This window comes from Python bivittatus, unplaced genomic scaffold (genome assembly GCF_059951505.1).
Source record: "Python bivittatus isolate LINGU-HERP-01145 unplaced genomic scaffold, Pbiv_v1 ctg000480_np1212, whole genome shotgun sequence".
In the NCBI taxonomy this organism is placed as follows: domain Eukaryota; kingdom Metazoa; phylum Chordata; class Lepidosauria; order Squamata; family Pythonidae; genus Python; species Python bivittatus.
The window spans coordinates 62,411,991-62,437,052 of NW_028277075.1; the positions used below are offsets into that span (position 1 = coordinate 62,411,991).

At 36.7% G+C, this 25,062-nt stretch overlaps 1 protein-coding gene across 3 annotated transcripts in view; it reads left to right on the forward strand.

Annotated features, from left to right (window-relative positions):
- Positions 1-23,075, forward strand: part of MOB2 (MOB kinase activator 2) — a 130,289-nt gene extending 107,214 nt beyond the window's left edge. For all 3 annotated transcript variants that reach the window (XM_088146065.1, XM_088146064.1, XM_007425168.4), the window contains exons 2-5: positions 7,988-8,148; positions 11,219-11,312; positions 21,407-21,531; positions 22,367-23,075. In XM_088146065.1, coding sequence (XP_088002191.1) covers positions 7,988-8,148; positions 11,219-11,312; positions 21,407-21,531; positions 22,367-22,704 — 718 coding nt within the window. In that variant the 3' untranslated portion in view covers positions 22,705-23,075. The remainder of the gene's footprint in view (positions 1-7,987; positions 8,149-11,218; positions 11,313-21,406; positions 21,532-22,366) is intronic.
- Positions 23,076-25,062: the final 1,987 nt, after the last annotated feature.

Genomic DNA, 25,062 nt, shown 5'->3' on the forward strand with positions numbered 1-25,062 from the left:
AGTCAAGGTTTAATATTACATCTAAAAATAGGGACTAAATGATTTTTCATACACAATCCTCCCTCCCTCCCTCCCTTCCTTTAGTAAAACAGGTTGATGGATGCAGGGCAAAAGGAAGTAGTAGAATTATTAAATTCCAGTAAGGAATAGATACCTTTCAACAGCCACCTTTTTAAAAGCACTTTTGGAAGGCTGAATATCTCAGTGAGCAAGGTAGAATTGTGAGAGATGTGGTTGGGACTGAGATTGCAAGGTATTACCTTATTTTCTGCTGAAATGGCAGGAAATAATCCTTTTGTTTCTTAGTGGTTTACCACTGAAATTCCACAATATGATTTCTGGGAAACCATATAAAAAGAGTTTGCATGTAGCCTGAGGACTGTAGGTTTCCTGCCCTCTTAAATTAATGTACCTTAAAAATAAACAAACATGCATTCTTTTAACTGTATTACTGATGTGATAAGGCATATATCTGAGGTAATTATAAAGCATTATGAATAAGCTGTATATTACTTATCTTAAAGCTAACATTTCTCCAGATAAATCTAAGCTAAAATTTTCCTAGTATTTCATGTGTTTGTAATAAACTGTGTTTGTAATAAACTGACCTGTAAGGCTTGGTGTATAAGATTGTTCGCCATGAATGTAACTAAGCCATCACTGACAAACAAACCCTCTTCCTTTGAGGATGATTATCATAATTCTGAGGGAAGAGATACAGAGTTAATTAAAATCTAGAATGCTATTCCTTGTCATCAAAGTTGTCAGTAAGTGTAAAGACTTAATGATAAAAAAATTGAATTGAGTTCTCAAGCACTTTTTTCTATAAAGGCTAGGCTGGGCTAGGCTAGGCTAGACTAGACTAGACTAGACTAGACTAGACTAGACTAGACTAGACTAGACAACAAGGTTTTTACTTGTATGTTGTGTAACAGTTAATTAAGCAAGAAAATAATCTGAAAATCCCAGTTCCAAATTGGAAAGATTTTTGCATTTTATTTTATCTTTACAAAAACAATATTTTGAAATTTGCTAAAATCAATCAGACCAAAAAGACACAATATGCTCTTGTGAAGGCAATAGTATTCATAAATGAACCTTCATTTCTTTCTGTGGTTGACAAATTGACAAGCAACTTTTTATCTGAACCATCTTTTGTTACTTCAGAAATGAAAGTCTATGTAGAAAACAAGGCTCAGCTCTGCATGTAATTCTCTCTTGAATATAACCATTTGGAGTCCTGAAGAAAATTGCTTTTATGCATGCTTTTCTACTTGATTTAATGTTTAATTCCTAAATATTTTTCCCCCAAGGCACAAAATCCACAAATGGTGTGTCATCACAATATTATGCCTCTACGTATCATATTTAATACTTTTGCGAGGGAGCTGGTTGTCTTGTAGAAACCAACTAAAAGAGACTTAGTTGTGTTTGAGCATTATGCTAAATTATTGTTTAAATCATGGTTTATTGAATACATCACAGTTCTAAGGTTCACATATCACAGTAAGATAAACTATGTAGTACAAATCATAGTGGTTGGGTTCATAGGACTTGTTAAGCAAAACTCAGACAAATCATATTATGGTTTAGTTAATACTTGAGGGCAGCTGTATTGAATTACATAACTAGATAGCATTGTTATATGCCTTCTATAAGTTAAGGCATCTCATATTCTGTGCTGTAGCTTACTAAATTTGTTAAAGTTTCATCAACAGTTTGATGGTAGAATTTATTATGGGAGCCCTCCTCAACTTGGTGCTCAGGTTTTAGATGTTTAAGAACACAGTTCCTGTTATATATGACCATTAGTCACACAGACTAGAATATATGTTGATTGTATGGAACAGCTGAAGGACATCAGATTGGGGAAAGTTTTATTATGATTTTACAGAATTCCTAGTTCTATATTATTCCATCTGGTAGCTTCCCTGAGCATTACCTGAAGTGTGTTTATGTGTGTGAGATGCCATAAATTCTAGATGGCATATAACAATGCTATCTAGTTATGCAATTCAGTACAGCTGCCCTCATGTTTTTTGGAGGGGGAATGGTTTTGCCATTACCTTCTTCCTAGGGCTGAGAGAGAGTGACCGGCCCAAAGTCACCCAGCTGGCTTTGTGCCTAAGGCAGGTCTAGGACTCACAGTTTCCCAGTTTCTAGCCTAACACCTTTAACTATTACACCAAACTGGCTCTTGAAGTACATAAATAAATAAGTGTATTTCTTGTTACTTATCCCTGTACTGTATGTGTCTGGAGCTGCATAGGTTTATTTTGTTTCATGTTCTCCCCAAATTGGGCAACTCTGTTTATTTACTCTAAGAAAGAATAAATTCAACAGCAGAGATATAGTTTATTCTTGGACTACTGATATTTCTTACATGGCTAAGTTTTAAAGCTTTGTAATTTGCAGAATGATTGGACAAGAAGACATGAAATTATAATTTGCTTTTCTCAGTTGAGTTTCCAGGAAAATAACAAACATACTTGGTACTTGGATTGCAGTTTGATATTTATATGCATTCCAAAGAGTGACTAGATTGCCAAATTCAAAGTTAAAAGATAAGACACAGTTTGGAACTATGGCTTGTAAAATGTGTTATTTATCTTGTTTTATATGCAGATTGACATTTTGAAATAAAGAACATCGCCAGTGAAAATAAAGGCCATCTGGCAAGCCTAAATAGTAAATAACACTAGATAGTAAATGGGAATAAAGACTATAACCATTTACTGTTAACAGAGTTGTGATTTATGTGACTAGGTATATGAGACTTCTGTTAACCTCCTCAGATCAGTCAGCTTCTTTGTTCTGTATATTCATAGCTACTTGGTGAATGATAGCACAAAACTATATGTAGTTTTATTTAAATGCAGCTTATAATTTTTATTTTGAGTACACTGATGCAGTTGACCCTGAAAGCAGTTCATTTCTAATTTACTTGATTTGGCTGAAGGATTCACAGAAGACATGGGTGGTACTTAAATTTCTTCTGCTTATAGTTCTTTGTGTAGAATCTTTAGCTGTTTTTTGTAGTTGCACGTACATTTAAATACATTTATATATTTGTCCTTGTATCTAGAATATTCATTTAAAATACAACAATCTTCCTTACTCAATCCTGCCCATGCTATAAAGGAAAATGCATTTTTATAAAGGGGTATTTAGCTATGCTTGAGCCTTTCACAATTGACAGGATATGTGTGTGTGTGCTTTATTCCTTGATATCAGTTTCCAGGTACAAAATAATGAGTCCTAAGTTTCCATCTATGAAATTCAACCAAATGTGTTTGGAATTTAATTTGCAAGTTTTAAATCACCAAACTTTTAAAACTATCAATGCTTATCTAAGAAGTGAAGAGAAGTATTAGTGATGCTTGGAGTGGGCTTTTGGATCAAAATTATTAACTACTAGTTGAGATTTATTATAATAACTACAGTACTTAGGTCTGCAACCTATAAGAAGTTTTTGTTGTTGTTAGCTATTGAGATTATAGCTGTGTACGATTAAGGAAATTGATCTTTATAAATTCTTTATAAAGATGTGTGAATTGGAATTAAGTTATTCATTAACATTTCAATTTTGCAAATATTCCAACACAGTACACAGCTCAGACATAACAATATCATATAAAAGATTCTGAGAGATATTTTGAAAAATGAATTTTTATATAGGGTTTTAAAAATGAGATTATTGTGGAAAAATAATAGAATGAACCTAGCAGTGAATGCATGCAAACTAGTTGCAAGGTAAGAAACAGTTTTCCTGTCTTTAATACAGGAATGGGCTAAGTCTTTTCAGCTCAGGACCCACAACTCATCCCATCCCCTGACTGGCTATAAGAAATTATTCAGTGATACAATAAAATCAAAAGACAGCAGGAAAGAGTTGGGATTAAGGTAGGAATAGTTGAGTTCTATCTCCCAGAAGCTTTATACAGTACTTCCATTCCCACCCTCAGCCTTAGAGCTGAGATTTGCTTGGAAGTCATGATCTGATAGGCTCGGTCTTCTGTGAGAGAAGCACAATAAAGTTAAGAACAGACTTGAAGTTGGCCACATGCTTGGAAAGGTTGCAGTTTGGTCCAGGCAGATGGCTTGGTGAGAAGCTGGTAGGAGTTCTTTTTTTACCGTAACATTTTGTGAGCACCAAAATAACAACACTGAGGCCAATAGAGAGTGCCCACGAAGGGTGCTTTATGTAATTCCTGCTACAATGATGTTTTTCCAGCACTGGTTCTTCTCAACTATAAATGAAATGGGTTGGCATGTTTGTATGTAAGACAAGTTTAAAGCAACACAACCTTATCTATTGAACGATTTCCCACCCATTTTCCTGGCATTAATTTCTGTTTTGCCCTCCCTTTTTTCTCTGATTTGTGCCTATGTCATTTCTATCAAATTTGGTTTGGGTCTTAAAGGTAGCTTTTAGATCAGTTGCTTTTTTGCACTTTTGTTTTCACTGGCTACAGTAGTTATTAGAGACTGTAAGAGAGTTAAAATGATTTTGAGCCACCAAGAAAAAAAAAAAAAGCCTGCCTTTAAGCTGAATGCTAACTGACATTTAAGCATAATGAAATAGGCTTTTCGTTGGCCTCTTTAACTCTTATGTCTAAGTTTCTGTATTTGTAGTGGAGGGATTATAGTTTAATCAGGTACTGGTAGAAAGAATATCTTGTGATGCAGAAGCGTGCATAGATGTTGCAAGATGACTTGTGAATAATCTTAATGTGAATAGCTTGGTTGTTTTGCCCAGCACATTTATGGGTGCAAACAGGATGCCCGGATTCGGCAGAACTGAAAAGTAATCAGTATTTCAAACGGCAGTCCACCCCTGAATTGAAGATCTTGGGAGTTACAAAACATGAACTCTCTGCTCATTTATAAAACACACTTTCAGCTCTTTCAAACATGTTATTTCCCCAAAGATCTTCAACATGGTTTCCTAAGGAAAGTAGAATGAGCATATTGTATTTCCTTCCAGGGTGCTCTTGTGATATCATCACAAAAAGCACTCTTTGTAGAAAACTTCACTCTGTTAAAAAGTTCCCCAAATATGTTGTTCGTGTGCACCATCGTGCCCATGGACACTTCCTTTGGAGTCCAAGTTGGCACACTGCAAGTATTGGCCTTCAACATCACTATAGGCATTCTTAGGAAATAAAAATGATAACTGTCTGCAGCTCACTGCTTTGTTTAGAACTGTGCCCACTTGCTCCCTCAAAGATGTAAGAAAATTGGAATGGTAGGCAGTTTTTAGAGTCTTGAGGGGAAGCAGAGAACATCACTAGTTTGCCTGCTGGTTGATGGTGTTTTATGAATGCTCCTAAAACCTCAAATGTGCCTTCCAGCCCCAAATAATTGAGACCCTTGGATGCTTTATGGTGTGTTGTCAAGCTGAAAACAGATAGCTCAGCAAATTGCATGCATTCTGAGTAAGCAGGCTTTAATATTAATTATATAACCAGTCATGTTTTGTTTATTTTTAATTTCAAGCTCTTTGCTTCTTAAAATATCTCCCTGATAATTGCATGTTTGCCTTATGATGGTTGTTTGGCTTCTTGACATGATAATGTCTTCTTTATCCTCTTCCCTTCCTCCTTATGGATATTCATTCTTGCCTAAAAGCGTCCGATGTAATTTTTCAATCTCACCTTTGAAGTAGCAACAGTCTTCCAGTTTAAATGAAGAAATGTAATAATCTCAGTTTTTATCTTTAGTATTGTATTTTCCACCATGAGAAAACAGTAGTACCGCCTTTTCTTGCTACTTTGAATGGCTCAACTGTAATAATTTGAAGCAGGCTCTATAATTTTTCCTCACCCAGGAGTGTCAAATTATCCTGCTTAGTAAATAGTGCCAATCCAGTTGAAATGAGGTATTTCACCAGAAGCTAGCCAAGAAAGTAAACCATTCCAAGTTTGCTTCAATCCAAAGAGAAACCCTATTAAAAAAATGTCCTTGAATGTGGGGAAAAAATTGGTCCGTGTTTGTGCAGTGTGCCTTTAAACTTTACCCAGAGTTGGATATATAAAATCATCAAATTGAAAGGATGCTCAAAGGTCACTTAGCTTAACCTGTTACTGGAGCAAGAAATCCATTATGATTACATCTCAGGCTGAGGACTCTCTAATATTAGCTTCACCTCACACAATTTTTCAAGTAATTGCAATTTTGGCAAACATTATTTTTAAGACTAGTGCACTCTTTGTTCTTTGTCTATTCTGTAGCTTTTCAAATCCTTTTTTATAATGAGATTTTCCTTAAAGAACATACCACACAACTCCAGCCAGTTTGTCTGCAGCTTTCAAGAGGTTTAACAGGACTCTCTTTGGAATGAGACAAACACAGGGTGGTGTGCTTTCTTGACTAGCTTGAGGCAAAGTGCTTTGTTTCAACTGGATTTGTACTGTTTACTAGTAGGATAAATGGATCCATGATTGTAGCTTGGCACTGCAGGAGAAGAAGAGGTCAGTCTGATGGCCTCAAACGATTATAGTTAGTAACACCAAGAAATAAAGGTTCAGGTTTTCTGCAAGTGCATGAATCTCCACATTCCTTTTTGCTGAATAGTATTTGGCATTTGAATCATGACTCGGCTTGAATGGAGGCCAGAGGAGAAACATAAGCATGATCTGATGTGAGGCAGCCTAGGAATCTGAACTTCACAGTCTTGAAGTCACTGGAGAAAAACTGGGATGTAAATGAAAAGAATGAAATTTAAGAGTCAGAATCTTACTTCATCAAATATATTAAATGTAAAATACTAAAAAAAAAAAGCCAGTAATATAACAGCAATGACTCTTATAAGAACATGGGACTTGCAGATTTATTTTAATATAATTCAGAGTCAAGAAACAAATACAGCATCATTGAAATCAGGCTTTTGAAGATCCATGTATCTTTTTTGAATTTTTCACAGCAGTTTGTTATCACTACTGACATACTCTTAGTGATCAAGATATTGTGTGCATTTAACAATCTAGAATGCCAACTTGGCAATTCATTGACATTATGGATGGCTTTACATTTTTTAAGCTGCAGTCTTCTAAATTAAACATCTATATTATAGAACACAGCATTAATTGATCTTCTGGCAAAAGGAGGCTTCAATAAAATAGGTTGCTCATGTTTCATGATCTGCCAGGGAAAGGAAAGATGTGGAAAACATTTGTGAATAATGTACAAGTAGCTGTGGGATATGTATTAGGGACTATGCAAGGACTATAAAAATTTCATTCTTCTGTTATCTGAAATAGCATTCTTCATCCTGGACTCCTTCCTATTGTGTGAACCTCAACTCCCAGAATTCTCAGGTAGCATGGTTAAGAATTTTGGAAGTTGAAGACATTATTTTACCATCTGGATTACTGAAGTACACATACGTAAAGTTTTGGTTTTTTTTTTTTTTTGCTTTTCAACATAATGGAATGAAAATTAGGGATTAGAACTGTGCAAAAGAGAGGGTTGCTCTCTTAATCACACACAAAAAGAACCTTCATGACAGTTTGGTGTGACTACAATGATGGCAAATACTTCAGTTTCTCTTTTTACCTCCTCTATCCCCATCCCAATCTTGCTAGTCATCCGAGCACAACTGTTCACAAGAATCATCCTGATTTGAGGAAGGGCCTCCCAATTCTTGAATTCATTGTGTCCTTTCCCCAGCACAGTATTATTAGGTGAGCAAGTCTTTAAAAAGTACATTAAAAAAAAAATCCCTCCTTGTAGTGCACTACACAAACCTTTAATTTTCTGCATGCTGGAGTACATATAAGAGGTGCGGCTAGAATTGGAGAGACATGGAGAAGTAGTTCTCTTTGTCCCACCTCAAGTCAAATAAAAATTACCAGATTGACCAATTCCATATCATAATCAGGGTTCAGGCTAAGGTGGAGAAACATAAATTTAGATAACCTACATTTCCAATTTTAATCCATGATCTGATTTTTTTTCTTTTTTTTCTTTTTTCTTTTTTTTGCAGGAAATCCAAGGGAAAACCAAATGGTAAAAAGCCTGCAACAGAAGAAAAGAAACTGTATCTTGAACCGGAATATACAAAGTCCAGGATTACTGACTTTGAATTCAAAGAGTTAGTTATATTACCACGTGAAATAGATCTTAATGAGTGGCTAGCTAGCAACAGTAAGTACTATGAAAGTTGCAACAACTGAACATTGTAGTAGCTGTTTTTCATAATCATAGATGTTCTTAATTAAAAGAGTTGGTAAATGGCAGACTGTTAATGTTTAGCAAATAAAAATCTCTGCATTCACTTTGATAGTTATAAAACAAGAATCATATTCTGAATTTCTGAAACAAAATCTATTGGATTTGGCTCATTTTCCCCAATGGTGGGGCATGGCATAGGGTAACCTTAGCAACAGGATGTCACGTTTGTATGGATTTCAGCTAGGGTATATAGAAAGAGAGAGCCACTACCTGCTTGCTCAATGTTTGTCCCACCTGGCTGCTTTTGGACTGGACCCAAGAGAGAGGAAAGTGTTCAGTACCTTCTCCCATGTGAGATGTGTTCTTTTCCACTTTCGGAGGTGGTTCTCAGACTGACAGAAGTCTAGTAGCCATCTCCCTAGCACATTCAGACTACACCACTTTCACAAGAAACAAGCCTCTTCCTCTACAAAAAAGCATGAGAACATGAAGCAGAATCTTGCCTCCTTAAATTACCTATATATAGGCTTCTTATTTGAAAGAAGAGTGCTTGCTGGAAGTCAGAGTTTTGAAAGATTTGTTCTTTGAATAAACTGTTTCCAGTCCAGACTGCTACAAGACATGGCTTAAAGGAGGCAGTTATAAGACCTCTTCTTCCTTGACCTAGAAGATCTCTAAAATTGGAGACCAGGCTTAAATATTATAATTGAGAAGGTGGTCATATCACAGCTCCAAACTGGGAAAAACTGATTATCTGGACTCATTTCAGCCAGGAATTTGTCCAGGATATGGTATGCAGGCTGCTTTGATCATTTTGGTGGATGACCTATACCATTGACCAAACAGAGGGAGTGTTACCCTGCTAGTTCTCCTAGACCTGTCATCAGCTTTCAGTACCATTAACCGTATTATCCTTGTGGACTATCTGATAGAGTTGAGTCTTGGGGCTTTGATTTTACAGTGATTCTGGTCCTTCCTGTTGGGATGTGCTCGTAAGGTAGTCCTAGAGAACTACTGTTTGACACCTAGGCTCTTGATCTGTGGTATTCTGCAGAGTTGTATCTTGACTCTGTACTTCATCTATATGAAACCATGGGGGGAATTCATTCAGAGCTTTGGAAGAGGATGTGTCATCAGTATGCTGATGATACCTAGCTCTGCTGCTTGTTATCATTCAACTTTAAGGAAGTAGTCAGTCTCCTTCAATCTAATCTTGATAATGGGGTAGATTTGGGAGAACAGGCAGAAATTAAATCCAGACAAACAAGAGGTCCTCTTGATAAGGAGAAAACTGGATTCAGAGATTGAGGTGAAGCCTGTTTTGAGCCCCCACAGAAAATGGAGGTTTACACTTTGGGTTGATTTTTTGATCTCCAGCTGTCACTGGATTTGCAGATGGCAGCTATGATGAAGAGCATGTTTGCACAACTGTGGCTATACTTCCTGAGCCAAGCCAGTTAGTTTTTTTTTAATTTTTTAATTCATTTTTTATTTTTTTATTTATTTATTTATTTATTATCGAACTTGTATGCCACCCGTCTCCCCCAACGGGTGACTCTGGGCGGCTCACAACAATAAAAAAGGAAAAAAAACAAGTCCCTCCAACCATGGATAAAATCTATAAATAATTAAAAAACATATATTAAAAATGCCCTAAAAACCTCCTATAATTTTTAGCCCTAAAAACCTGCAAGATGCTGGTGGGGGGGGGACAAACCCATCACCCCACCAGCCATCTCCACAGGTGCGGGCCCCCCTCCGGCCCCCAGGCCTTCTGCCAGAGCCACAATTTAATCCCTTTCCTGAAGGCCACAAGCAAGGGGGTACACCGGATCTCAGGAGGCAGGACGTTCCATAGGGCGGGAACTGCAGCAGAAAAGGCTCTCTGCCTAGACCCCACCAATCGAAATTCCTTGACTGGTGGGGTCTGCAACCTGCCCCTTCTGCTGGACCGAGTGGGGCGGGCTGAAATGACTGGGGCGAGGCGGTTCCTCAGATAACCAGGTCCTGTGCCATGAAGAGCTTTAAAGGTGATGACCAACACCTTGAATTGAACCCGGAAACAAACTGGTAACCAATGCAGCTCATGCAACAGCGGTGTTATACGTGCCCTCCTAGGGGCATTGAGTCTTAGCCTTGGGTACAGCCCATCTTGACTACTGCAGTATGCATTACATGGGGCTACCCTTGAAAAATGTCCAAAATAGCAAGTGCTGTAGAATACAGCAATCAGCTTCATACTAGTGCAAGCCACAAGAGATTACAGTATCAAAAATCCTCTTGTATGAAGGCATCTTTTGGCTATTTTTCTTCACATGTTTTCAAAATAGGAGAAAACATTCCACTCTTAGGTACCTGGATAGAGATTGACTTGGAGTATTAAGCTGTTTTCACCCCTCCCCACCTTCCATTGTACTAATGCCCAGTTAATCACATTTATTTGTTTATGGGATTTGTCTATCATCTGAAACCAAACATAGTGTAGGCAGCTTTCAGAACTTAGATATAACACAATACAAAATCAATATAATAATTAAAATAGTATCCCAAACCTAATTCTCCAATTTAAATTAAATGCTAAAAGTAATAAGCTATAATTGGATGAGTATGTCACTGCTGGTTATAACTAATCCCCAGACACCTTGTAGAAAAGCCATGTGTTCATCTCCTTCTTGAAGGCTGTGTGGGTGAGGGTCATCCTTGCCTCACGGGCAAAGTCTTCTATGGGAAGGGAAATGCTACAGAGAATGTCCACAATCAGGCCCCCTCCTTTGTACTTACTGGTAGCAGGGGGACTTTTAGAAAATGTTGCCTAGTTGTTCAGATAGTCTGGGGAGAAACTGTTGAAGAAAAGTGTTCCCTAAGATACCCAGGCCCAACTATGGCTAATACAATTTCCAGCAAGAAAAAGTTTGGTTAGTTGTGATCATGCTGAATGAACTGTTTCACTTATGTCTAATTTCACAGCTCATAAACCACTTTTTTTAGCATTCAAACATGCAGAGTAGTAATGGAAACACTTTGGTGTTCTTTTGTCTTTCAGCAACAACATTTTTTCACCATATCAATTTACAGTATAGTACCATCTCTGAATTCTGTACAGGGGAGTCGTGTCAAACCATGGCGGTGTGCAATACGTAAGTCTTGGCTTTTTTGTTGTACTTTGATGGCATGAATGCTTCTTTTCCAATTGAGGGATGAAAAACTATTTTCCCTCTGAGGCTGAATGTTTTCAAAAGCAATAAATTCTTCAGTGTGTAAAAAATGCATTACTCTTGAAAGAAGAAAATCTGTTAACTCGGAATCCACATGGAAAAAGGTAATGCAAATAATATTGACTTCAAACAATGTTAATGAAAGGTAAGTTCTACCTAGTAGGCATTTAAATTTTCAGGTGAATATTTCACTATTTCCATCCACCCTTCTAGCTTGGTATTCCTAAGGACAAGTAAAGTGGTAGTTATTGTGGGGTGGCGTGCCAAAAAACATTAGCCTTTTTAAAAAGAGATCAGTCAATTCAGAAGGCTAAAATGGAGCTTCCTGTTGTGTGACATTTCATTTGGATTCAAGAGATTAGAATACTCACTCAGGAATGTCATCCACATTTCCCAGCATGGGAGGGCCAGAGCACAACAGCATAGAAAAATATTCACCTGAATCAGCCTGCATTATATTTTCCTCTTACAATCCTTGTAGTCACTTTCTCTCACTGAAAAAATCTTTCCAAATCCTGTCTGTGTCAGCTTATCCTTCATTCTGTGGAGTTCTTTGCATTTTGGCTGCAGTTCTATGTTGCTTTCTTAGGTCTCTTCATATATGAATTCAGTCAGCCCCCTCACTTACCTCCTTGTTGATTTCAACATTCATACTAATTATCTCTCTGACTCAATTGTTTACTATTCCCTCTCCTTGGCTGCTTCAGTTTTCAGCTACACTCTCCTGTGTATTGGTTTAGGCACTGTTTTGATCTAGTTTTCATTAATAACTGCTCTATATCCTTACTATGGAACTGCCTCTTTTAAATCATCACTTTTAAATTATCTGCTGCCTGATCCAGGTGATAGATTGGTTCAGTGACCTTTTTGAGAGTGCTGTCCTCCTATCTATTGCTTCTGGGTCTGCTCCAGAGACAGTTCCACACCCCAGCTCACTGACTGTATTTAATAATTTCATTTATGTTTTTTATGAGGCTGAAGTCTTTGGAGGAGAATAAAAGAGCTGGCTGACGCATACACTCTAAATTCATGCTGTCCTCTTATCTACCATATGCTTGGCTCAGGAACACTATTACATCTCACTAGTGATCACCAGGTTTAGGAATCCTTAATACTTAGTTGGTCATGCCTAATGTAAAGTTGTACTTCTTTTCATCTGTTTTAAACACAAGTCACAGATAAGTGTATCTGGAATAGTTCAGTTATAATTATAAAATTATAATTATAATTATAAAAGAATAATTCAGTTGAAGGTTCATATGTTTGAATTTTTGTTCTATATGAAATACCATACTTTGCAAAGAAAACAATCTCAGGGATTCAGCTAGCCTAAAATTTCTCACGCATTTAGTTTTCTATGGGCTGAGGTTTAGTAGTCTCTCTTTTGGAAGATCATTCAATCCCATGAACTTTCATCTACAGGCGAAAGTGGTTAGCATAGGAGCATGTGCTATGTTCCATGCACTGATTGTTATGTCCATACAGAAGCCAGGTTGAGGTGATCTGTGTCTGGACCAAAGTGTGTGTTCCCAACCATGTGTTTTTGGTCCTGGTACAGGTGTTCCAGGTGGGGACAGCAGGGAAAAAGCAAAGTTGGCAGTGATAGCAAAAGGAAGAGAAAGGCAAAGAAGGCACAGGATGATCAGGGGAAGAGGCAAGTTGATGTGGGTTGATGATATGTGTGTGTGTGTGTGTGTGTGTGTGTGTGGTGCTTAGTGTAGGAAGATGCTGGAATCCTTGATGTACTTCCCCTGCAACACCCACCTGGAATTTGTCTCAATCAAAACATCGAACAACCAAGAGGTTCTGGCTTTGGGTTTGGTTGGACTTTGACTAGCTTGGGATCATTCTGGCTGAATCCCCAAACCACAGTGTGGGTTTGTTCCATTTGGCACACACCTCTGACATAGTCTGCTTTTGAATGACCTCTTGTATTCATATAAGATTAGAATTGCCATAGAATTAACATTTTGCATTTGCATGATTAAATAATTAAAGAACGTATAATAAAGAATAATTACACTGTTTTAATTTGGAATGATAAAATATTTGCAGTTCTTAGCTGATCTTGCTAGAATGCTTGTGTCAGTGTCTTATATATATGCCAATAGAAATGATAGTTTAGAAACTCAGTTGAACAAGTATAGTAAGAGTTTGGGAAGCATTCACTCATGCTTGCTGCCATTATTCCATTCTGTCCCTTAGCTTTCTTCATCTTCTTTAGAGTTGTATTTCATCTATGGCAGTAGTGTAAAATAACAGTGATGCATTCAGAGTCCCATTTGGATGCTTGCAAGTTTAATGAAAGTGTGCTTGCAACTACTGACAGAAGGAACTAGTATCAAACAATTTGCTGAATTCCAGTTTGAACATTTTTTGTCAAATTCAGGTAGCATTCCTGGATAGGAGATTCTGAACACAATCAAATCATGTTTATATCATTTCCTGTGTCAGTTTCATTGCATTATGCATTGTTAATTTTTGTGTGTATGTTTGTGTGTGTGTGTGAATGTGTGTGTGCATGCCTTCAAGTCATCCTTGACTTCTGGTGACTGCCTGGAGAAGCATCTGTATTTTTTTGGGCAACAGTTTCAGAAGTGGTTTACCCTTGCCTCCTTCTAGGGTTAAAAGAAAATGACTGGCCCAAGGTGACCCAGCTGGCTTTGTGCCTAAGGCAGGACTAGAACTCCCAGTCTCCCAATTTCTAGCCTGGTGCCTTAACCACTACACTGGCTCTCAACTAGTAGTTACTCATCTATTTATATCTCATCCCCTTCCAAGGAAGTCAAGGTAAAATAAGGTAAAGTTTTCTTTAAGTCAGTCTTGACGCCTGGTAACTTGATAGGCATATCCATGTTGTTTCCTTGGCAACAATATGGAAGTGGTTTACTATTGCCTTCCAGGATTTTTTTTTTTTCAACTGCCCATTCCAGCCTGTAGCCCTGAGATTTTTTGGAGAAGAGTCTCTCTTCCATTTACTAACCAGATCCGACCATGCTTAGCCTTTATGAGATCAACCAGACTTGGCAAGGTTGCCAAGAGAAAATACAGAGTAATCCTGTTTTATCCTCATGGTGGTTAGGATTATAAAGAGAGGGGACTATTTGGGGCCAGTTCTTTACCTTCTCTGCTGAATGAGGATTTGTCTTTTCTGGTCAAAAACCAATGTCTTTTTGAGTATATTGTTCTGATCCACATGGTGATTTATATATGACTTGTATAATATGTCTTATACTAAAATTCAGCCCATATAGAACTATTGTAATATTAGACATAGATCTGACTATACTGGAAATAGATAGCAACGGATTGTACTCCTTACTATAGTTATTCCTTTCCCATATAGGAGCATAGAACTCACTGAAGAGATATTGGTGTCTGCTCAGTGTATTGCATCACTTAGAATTGGTAGGGAAAATTAGTCTTCCTTCTGCTGTGGATCCAGTGAGTTAGCTAAGAGCAGAATGTAAATATTTGTTGTAGATAGATAGTAATTTTTGAACTGAATCATGTTACATGATTTCACAACGTAGATAAATATCCATATACTATAACTTCTTAGAATATGGAAAGCATATCATGCCACTCATCTAAGGATAACATTCCATGTTTCTATTTTTTTTTTATTATAACAGTTTTTGCCAATATCAATATGTAGTTCACTAAATCTTTTATTTTCTTATTATATTCAATGAATATTCCAAACAATACTTGAGAGTCAATTTTAAAATCTGGTTAATAATTTTACTCATTCCTGTAAATACCAGTTCCCCAAAGTTTCTAATTCTTGTACCATAGATAATGATATATCATTTTCTCATTGCAAAGCATAGAATTATTTAAGTCATCTATGGCAATTTCACCAGAGTCATATACCCATCTCTAGACTAATTTTTTAAAAATTTGGTCAGAGGATAACAATATATCCAAAATCTATTCGAATCCCTTCACCAATGACAGTTTCTAGATTGATTTCCCAAACTATTTTTAATCTACTTAATATCAAGACATTATGTATGCTCCAATAGATAGAGCAGAGTTTGGATATAAACTCTCTAGTTGACATTGATATCTGAAAATTAATTTTTCAAATTTAGTAAGTTTGGGTATTTTGAAAGTTTGGGTATTTTGTTGAGAAGAGAAGAACAAACACAGTTCTAGCAAATGAAATCAGGTAAGATTGAAATAAGAAAATGATTACTTTATCTGTTCCAACAGAACTAAAGTGCCTATACAATGCATATCTCCTATTTTAACCCAGATGTGGGTTTTTTTGCCCTTTTATAGCCTCCAGTTTGTTCCAGTCATAAAATGTGATCCGCATAAATATAAATAGTGAAATCAAGGAAGATAGGCAGTTAACATCCTCTTCAAAAATCCATAGCTAACTTAAAAAAATAAATTGAAAGTAGAATTGATCATCTCTTTAGTACGATTAACACAAGATGATAAAATTTTTAATTGTTCTTTGAAATTTGCCATGAAACTCCAAAGAGAACTATAACTTAGGTTCTATATTGTCTATTATTCCCATGATATTGTGCAGCTTTGTAATACTTCTTGAGATTGAGTATATCCAGGCCACCATCATCTGCTCTAGAAAGAAGGTCTTGGGTTTTTATTTACATGTGTGAAAGACAAAGGTAATTTTTCCATTGTTAAATTTTGGATGGAGATATACTAGTTGAAAGAACCTGAAATAATTACCACTTAGATAATAAAGATATCTCGAAAGCCGCAATACTCCAAAGCACAAAAGCTGAATTCTGTCCCTACTTCTGATTTTCCTCCTGAGCCATTTGATGGCTGACACATAATTCAGTTTAAAATTCCTAACTACTTATGTAGGTTTAATAATTTCCAAATAAGTAAATTCCTTTTAAAGTTTCAAATACAGTCATACAGTTTATCACTCTAGCTTTGAAACACACATTAAAATATAAACACTCAAAATATTTTGATTAATTGATTAACCACCTTCTTAAAAGACAGTAAGGTTTCTTGGATTATAGGTATTGCTTGCAAAAGCTATGAAATGATTAAGGCTATATCATTTGCCAAAAGGCTAATAAAATGCTCCTTTCCATTAATCTTCAAACCTTTAACATACTGAATATCTCTAAAAAATTTTTTGCACTAAAGGCTGCATTGCAGATATAAATAATACTGGTGAATGTGGGCAACCCTGATTAGTACTTCTATTTATTGTAAGATATTCTGAATCCCAGGATTTTATCCAGAAATTTACTATATAATTGTTATTTTATTTGTTTATTTCCTGGGTTTATAAGCTGCTCAAATTGCTAACAATTCTTGACTGGTACACCTCTGTAAATCAGGTTAAAAACATAAATGTATGCAATAAAAATCAGAACATTTCAACATACAGTATATCTGCCCAGAGTCACATATATGAGGTGGGCAGCTATAAAAATTGACACTAGGAGCATCTACTTAATAGACCACTGTATATTACTATTGAACACAATTAACAATTTTTTTTCCCTTTACGTTTCAATTAATTTAAACAGGTAAAGCCACTGGAGTTGACCAAATGGTTTGAAAATATTTAATGTTAAGTGGGTTTTAGAGCATTTCCCATGAAAACAATTTAAAATTCTTCTAACGAGACTAGCTGTTTGTTTACCTTTATTACAGGTAGACAAAATAAAATGTATTGAACAAAATAGTGGCATGATTATTAACCAGCAACAGAAATAGTATTATCATACTATTTTCATAGGAGCCTGCATATATAAGCAAAATACATAAGACTTAGAGAGTGTGCTCAAATTTTGTCTGCATGAATTTCCTTCTTGCTTAGATTCAGCAGCCTTTCTGTGTGCTTTTGCTTGTTGCTTAATAAATAACATTCTCTACAAATAGATATATCTTTGTGGCACCAGTTAGTACTATTAGAACAATAACTGTAATTCTGTTGAGTCTACCACCATCTGACCTTTGCGTATTTGCTCTATGGTAGAATAATGAATGATCATATGGCAGGAGCGTGTGTATGTGTGTGTGTGTGACTGTTAAGCTGTTCCTACATTATAACAGGAAGTGTCTCTGTAGACGGTTGTTTCTTAAAGATTCACCTCTCTGTACGACTATTGCTGCATTTTATTCCAGTGTCCGTGGCCAGATCTCACCAAGTTTTCTACTGTGAATAGAGCCTAAGATTTGCCAATCCAAGCAGCAGTTTTGAGATGACCTAGAGCAGTGTTTTTCAACCTTGGCAACTTGAAGATGGATGGACTTCAACTCCCAGAATTCCCCAGCCAGCCATGCTGGCTGGGGAATTCTGGGAGTTGAAGTCCACCCATCTTCAAGCTGCCAAGGTTGAGAAACACTGACCTAGAGACAGGGGTCAAAGTTCAGCTTTTAACCTCTTCTTTTGTTTCCTTCTTGCTAAAATGGGCACTTCTATTGTTTGTTTGAAGCAAGACTTAGCTGTTACTACTGTTTTCTCTTTGGCCTTTTGAACTTTTTGAAAACTTTCATATAGAATCCATTTTCTTCAGCTCATGACTGTTTAAAAGTGCATAAGACACAACTTAAATCCTCTTTTGAGTACTATGAAAACATCTCATAATCTGTCCCTGTTTCTGAAAATGGTTGCATGCAAAATATCATTTTTGTGCTCTGAGCAAATATCTGTTAACATATACATGCACAAAACGGTTTTGTTTGTACACGAAAGAATTCTTTACATAGACGAGCATGATAGGCATTAGCCTAAGTTTTTATAAAGATACCAGTTTGTCAGTTTCACTTTTTTCTACACAGAAAAGCGTTTTTTCTATTTATCAAAGATGGAGATATGTAAATTATGCTGGGTCAGTGGAAGATCAGAGAGAGCAGCAGAACACTTAGGAAAGCAGACCAACTAAAATACAGAGTCCTCTCACTCATATTCAAAGACTTCAATATTCAGAAAGAGACGGTCTTTCAGAAAGTCAGGAAGTGTTTGGATCCTGGACACTTCAGAGGTTGCCCACTTATGCATTTGAAACTTCTCTTTTGGACATCTATTTTATTCTTAACATGCAAGCTCAGGGACATAGACTGCTGTTGTTTCTTAATCTTTGTTTTGGAATGATTTCCAGACTTCTTCATCCATGTTGATAAAGAAAGGCATGTGATAAATTTTTCCCATATTCTGTCCTTGTTAGTCTGAACAAATGAAGAAAGGTCATTTATGCTCATCCTATCTGGGATTATGACAGAATATGTGTGCTTTTGGAATATTCCCCTTTAATCTCATCTTGAAAATGAGACACAGGAAGGGCTCTGGGCAAGGATATTATCTAACTCTGACCTCCAACCATTAGGCAAGAGGGACAAATCTTACAATTAGGAAAGGAATTCTTGCCCTTTTAGAAATGCAGCCTGGTCTTGTTTTATGGTTTCCTTAGTGACTCACTAATGTTGATAATCCTCCCCATCAGAGCAGCTAGAATTTGGAGGAGTTCCATCCTGTTCACTTTGGTTGAAGATGGCTTTTTATAATAAAATAAATCTCATCAAGAGCCAAATTCTTCTTTTCTGTCAAGAATGAGAGTATTGTGTTTTTATTTAAATAGAAGTATTTTGATGTCAGGGCATGCTCCATAGACAGAAGATCTGAAATCGACAAAATCTCATTAGCGGTAGTGCAGATTGGTAATTAATGCTGCTGCTTACAATAAGGTTCTCACCCAATAATGGTGATAACAGTAACAATGTAAATCAGTTGCTTTCAGCTTGTTGCCCTCCAGTTAGAATTGTTACTTTATATTTTTCTAGCCAGCATTACCAGTGGTCTTCCTGGTTAGGAGGTATGCCAACATATCTAGTGGGGTCAAGGTTGGGCTGGTTGATTTAGAATACTAAAGGCTGAAGCTAATTGAACTCCCAAGATTGATAAGTGTATTTAATTGTCACATGATAAACCTCACGATGAATGGAGTTGCATAGCTTATTCCTTGAACCTGAAGAACATTAAATTTAAAATCCCACTTGTAGAACTTATGAAAATTCCATGTTCTTCAGGAGCTTAAGTCATTGTTTACAGCACTCCATCCTCTAATTTTTTTTCGCCACAAGAAGCACCTCTGGGACATGTGGGACTGCTCTCAAAGACACCCAGTGAGCCTCCATGGCTGGCTTAAAACAGGGGCATCTAGGTCAACATCTTAACCACCGCGCTGCATCAGCTCTGCCAATAGTAATACAACTCTGACAATTAAGTATGTGTCATTTATTTTCCATCAACAGTGTAAGACTTCATTATATATTTACTTAATTACAAATGCTGGTGCTAGACTTACACATGAGCCTGGCTCCATTAAAAATTCAATAATCCAGCCTGAAGGCTCATGAATGAAATACATCTTCACATGTAATGCGCATGCTTCTTAAAAATACCATGGAAAGGGTTCAGAATCTTCACTCATAAGGTTGTGATGAAAATCTTTCCTTTGAAGTTGCTTTTTGAATTGAGATGACACATCTCAGAAATGGTTAAAATCCCCTCCCAGCAGTAATCCCAATGATTATCACCACCGCGAACTGCCATTTATATTTAAAAATACACATAAAATATAGTTTTGTTTAGTTTATGTTTAAGACGTGTGCTAGCTATGAGATCTATTCTTAAGTGAGATGCTAAATTTATCTGTTGTTATACTGCCATCTCCTGACAGCTCATGTTATCTATACAAAATTTGCTGCATTTACATGTAGCAGCCTGTTATAAATCTGAGAGCTTAAAAATCTGCATTCAGTTGTGCAGTCTTATGTTGTTTGCTTTTGCTTTTGTGTGCCACTAATAAGCTGCAAACCTGCATTTGACTATGGAAGGTATGTTCACAGTAAGATGAATTCAACATATATGTTCATATATTAGTTCATTTTTAAATTGGAATTTTTGTAAAATGTTGCCTGTAACTACAGAATTTCAATTTATTTTATGAAAAAGAGACTGTCTTTCCATGTAACTCAATGCAATGTGCAAATCTGTTTAAATCCATAATATGTATGATGAAAGTTGCCTCAAGTATTAAGTGGGGATACTGATTCTTTAAATTAAGATTTCTTAGAACTATCTATAAATGTTTTCTCAATTTACAATGGGCCTGGAACTAAAGATAGCAAATATTCCCATTTGCTAACTTTGAAAAAAAAAGGGGGCTGTTGCATTTTCAAGTATTTTTTTAAAAATCTTATTTCTCTTTCAGTTATATAATACTGTTCCCTTAAAATTTGTAGCTGAAGTGGGTCCATATGTCCATAGTGAATCTTTAAATTAGTTATCCTGTGATGAAATAGTTATGAACACTACATTGTTGAAGGCTTATGTCACCACCTCTATAACAGCATTCTAGAGTCTGACCTGGGCCTCTCAGTGTGTTTCTGCAATTGAAACATAGGATGGGGAGAAGATCGGACTATAGGAGACTCTCCTGCCTACAGGATCTGCTTTTTAAAGTAGAACAAGGGCTGTTCTGTGCTATCATAGAACTGCTTTACAAATAGATGGTAGTTACTGAGACTTTATCCCTGACCTAAACACTACAGCCCTATCACTTACACCACCAGGACTCACACCAGTTTCTAGTATCACAAAATTCATTCTGATAATAATGGAGTGCTGAAGCTCTATCAACAGTAGTCTAAAACCTTTGCTGGAAATTTTAGCTGCTCAGCTGAGGCCGTATTGTTTGCTCTTCAGTGGGCTTGAGGTGAGCTACTTTTTCAGGTTGAGAGACCTGGGGTTCTTGGGCTTTGTGTAGTATGCTTTAGGCTATGTATAAAGAGAGGAGAATTTAAACACAATTATTTGAAAGCATTATGTTTCTGTTAATTTTTTTTAACCTTCCAATTCTTTGCTGACTGATTTCAATGATAACTGAGGAAGAAGGGAAGAGAACCACAAGATAGTCAGGGTAGCCTGACTATCATAGCTTCCCCCATTTATGCGGTAACTTAAATATCCAGAATAGATATTACCATACTAACCATTCTCTTCACAGACAATACTACTGGTATGATGAGCGAGGAAAGAAGATCAAGTGTACAGCCCCTCAATATGTTGACTTTGTCATGAGTTCAGTGCAGAAGTTAGTGACAGATGAGGATGTCTTTCCTACGAAATATGGTATGTTTTCTCCCAGAAAAAACCTAATTCAGCCAGACCTTTATGGCTTTGGCATATAAAAATTCTATAATGATAAGTGTATGTGCCTTAATGTTGATTCATTGGTGTTTGATCCAATTTAAATTAAATGAACTTAAAAAAAATATTTATATCTCGTTCCATTTATGCACATTACTACTTCTCCTTTTACATTAGCTAACTCTTGTTCAGTAAAGACTTGGCCAAAAATGTTTTCCATCTTAAATCTTTAAGTTATTATGGTTGGGGGCTGAAATAATCGCCTTCTCCAAAATGAGAAAGTCACACTTTGAGCACAGAAAAAATTTCTGCAAGCTCATCAACTTAATATGTGTCTAATAGAGTTGAATGAAGAAAAACATAGTGCAGTGGCCTGAATAGGGTGTTTATGACTGAATAAATAAATAAATAAATAAATAAATAGTGGTGTTTATGGCTGAAGTTGTGGACCGTCACCACTGAAGCCCCTTCAGCTGGACTCTTCTCCTCCCAATCTTAGAGCCATTGCCACCACCTCCCCTGTAGAAAATATCCCTGAAGGAAGAGGAAGTCAGGTAGGTAACAGTCTTTGCAGAAGCCCAATTAACTTGACTTCTTTCCCCCAGAGGATCTTACCACCAATTGCCCCATGGGAAGAAGTCTAGAAATGTGTTGTTTGTTTTAAACAATATTTATTGAATTGCTACTTATTGTTTATATTGCTTGTAAGTCACATCAGGAGGATTTTTCAAGTAAACAAATATTTTTAGAAGTTCAACTGAAGATGATGGTTTCTGTTCTCTTTTCTCTCCCCACCCCTTCCTCATTTTCACAACAGGCAAAGAATTCCCAAACTCATTTGAGTCCCTAGTGAAGAAGATTTGCAAATATCTGTTCCATGTGCTAGCCCACATCTATTCGTCACACTTCAAGGAAACATTGGCACTGGAATTGCATGGACATTTGAACACACTCTACGTACACTTCATCCTTTTCATCCGGGAGTTCAATCTGGTGGACCCTAAAGAAACAACCATCATGGATGACCTCACAGAGATCCTCTGCAGCAGCAGCGGGAGCAGTAGCAGTAGCAGTAATGGAAGTGGCAATGGCAGTGGTGGCGGCAGCGGCAGCAGCAGCAGTGCAGGAGCACAGAACCACGTGAAGGAGAGATGAGTCTTCCCAACCAGAACAAAACTAACGCTAACACTTTTTAAAAAGGAAAATACTCTCTATTCTCAGATGTATGCGTATGTATATGTGCTTATGTGTATATATATATACAGACATACACAGCCATGACAGCTTAAACAATTATGCTGCCACCACAGGACATGTAGACACACATGGGACTGTATGGAGCTTTGGTTAAATGCATCATCCTTGGCAAGACGTTGCACCAGTTCTGTGGGGGGTTTTTTCCCTTCCCTCTTCTTCTCTCCTGTTTCCTCTTCTTCCTTATCAGATGGATTATGAGTGCCGTTTTTAAGAGATGAACCACATTTTTTGAGCTGGGCTACTGCTTTTGTGTTTCTTTTTTCATTTTGCCCACTTCTCTTCCCCTTGGGAAGTAGTCCTTGTCCTTGAATGCAAGCTCCTTTCTATCTGTCTCTCTTCCTCTCTTAAGATGGTGGTACTGCCATTTAAAAAAAAAAAATGTTGTAAAACGTGATTTAACATGTAAAGTGGCTTAAGTGGGGGGAACATTGAGATTTGCCTTTGTTTTTACTTCAGCTGACCCTTTTCCTTTCGTTCCCTCAGATCTTTTGCATCTAACCCTTCACTGGGTTGTAATGGGGAGAAAAAGTGTTTTGGCCCAACTAAAGTAGCAATAAGGCTTCCAGTGCACTTAAGGGAGGTGTCTCCCTGGCCTCAGTGTGTGGATCTTGAAAGCACCCACAATAGTTCTGGAATTTTTAGAAACAAATGCCAGAAGGTAAAATAGCCAGGGGAGGACCCCGTGGTAAAAGCCATGACTGCTTATTTTTCGCCAAAGGGAGCCTGAGACAGGATAGAAAGGGGGCACACAGTCTGCCACCACTGTGCTAGAGAGATGGCTGTTGGCATATAATTATGTTGTTGGCTTATTTTAGTTCATCTGTCCAATAATAATAATAATAATAAAAGTTCTATCAGACATAAGTTGCATTCTCTTTGCTGCATTATCAGGTATTATTTGTATTTCTTTTCATGTGGAAGTGTACAGTTAAATGTTCTTTGGGAAGCTGTTTGTGGGTTGGTTGGTTTGTCATTTCCTGCTTGCAGTTTATTTTCTTAAGGCATGATATTAAGGATGAGGATATTGAGACTGATATTTTCCATTCAAGTTACATTTGCTTTGGATAAATATTTGGCATTTCTTTTAGCATTTTATTCTAAACAAACTCAGCTCTTTTCTGATCAGATCAAGTGAAAGATTTCCTGTGAAGTTCAAGTACAATTTTCAGGGATAACTTGCCCCAATTGCTGTGAGAATCAGTATTTTGTTCATATTGGATTGCACTCAAGAACTCATTTACATTCTCTCATGTTATGAAGCCTTTATTTCAAAAACATGCTATTAATCTTGGGCAGGGAGAAGAATGACTATTTAAGATATCTTAACTGAAACTATTTTTCCTCTTAGATGCTTTCTGTTTTTAATAACTACTAGACAACCCTGTGACCCATCGGGTCATCTTTTGAGAGAGAGGTAATGCAGTCTGATGTGACCAGAATGAACATTACATTTTAAGCTGACCATTTTTTTTTACCCCAATGCTGGATGGTCCTGTGATCATCTAAGAAAAGTATGTATCATAAATAGAAAAATAATTGTAGTGGCAGACAAACTTCAATAATAAGTCAATATTTACTTACCTAAACAGATAAACCACAGATGGGCAAAAAAGCAGCGGGAGCAGAAGCGACTTCCAACTTCCTGCTGGCTTCCCCATTGACTTTGCTTGTGGGAAGCTGGCAGGGAGTGTTGGAAATCATGATCACGCTGCAGTGGCCACAACTTTGCAAATAAAACTGGCCTGAACATCGTGGAAATTTCAATTCCAGAGGAATAACGGGTCGTAGATTTTTTATGCATTCTTTAAGTTAGCGGATTTTAGGTACCTTTATTTAAAAATTGTTGTGGTATAATGCACCATTTGGGCAAACTTGAGGGTACAAACAGACAAACAAACACAGTGAGACTTTTAATAGTATACAGAAGATATCTCAAATGTTATACTGGACTAAATCTAGAACAGTATTCCAAAAGAAGTCTTACTCGTAGGAAATACTGGTGGCTGTTATTATTTTTTTCCACACTCTATGGCAAATGTGCATTTCATGATAATCTTCTGTTATTTAAAGCATGTATTTAAAAATTACAGTCCCTTTACTTTAAAAAAGGCTATTAATGATCAGTTAAAACAAATAAAAGTAGTTCAACTAAAAATATCAAATGGTACAAGGCAACTGTTAAAATAGTAACGTGTTTCAAAAAGAAAACCATTTACATTAGAAGGCCTTAAGATAGGGACAAAATAAGCCTCTTAA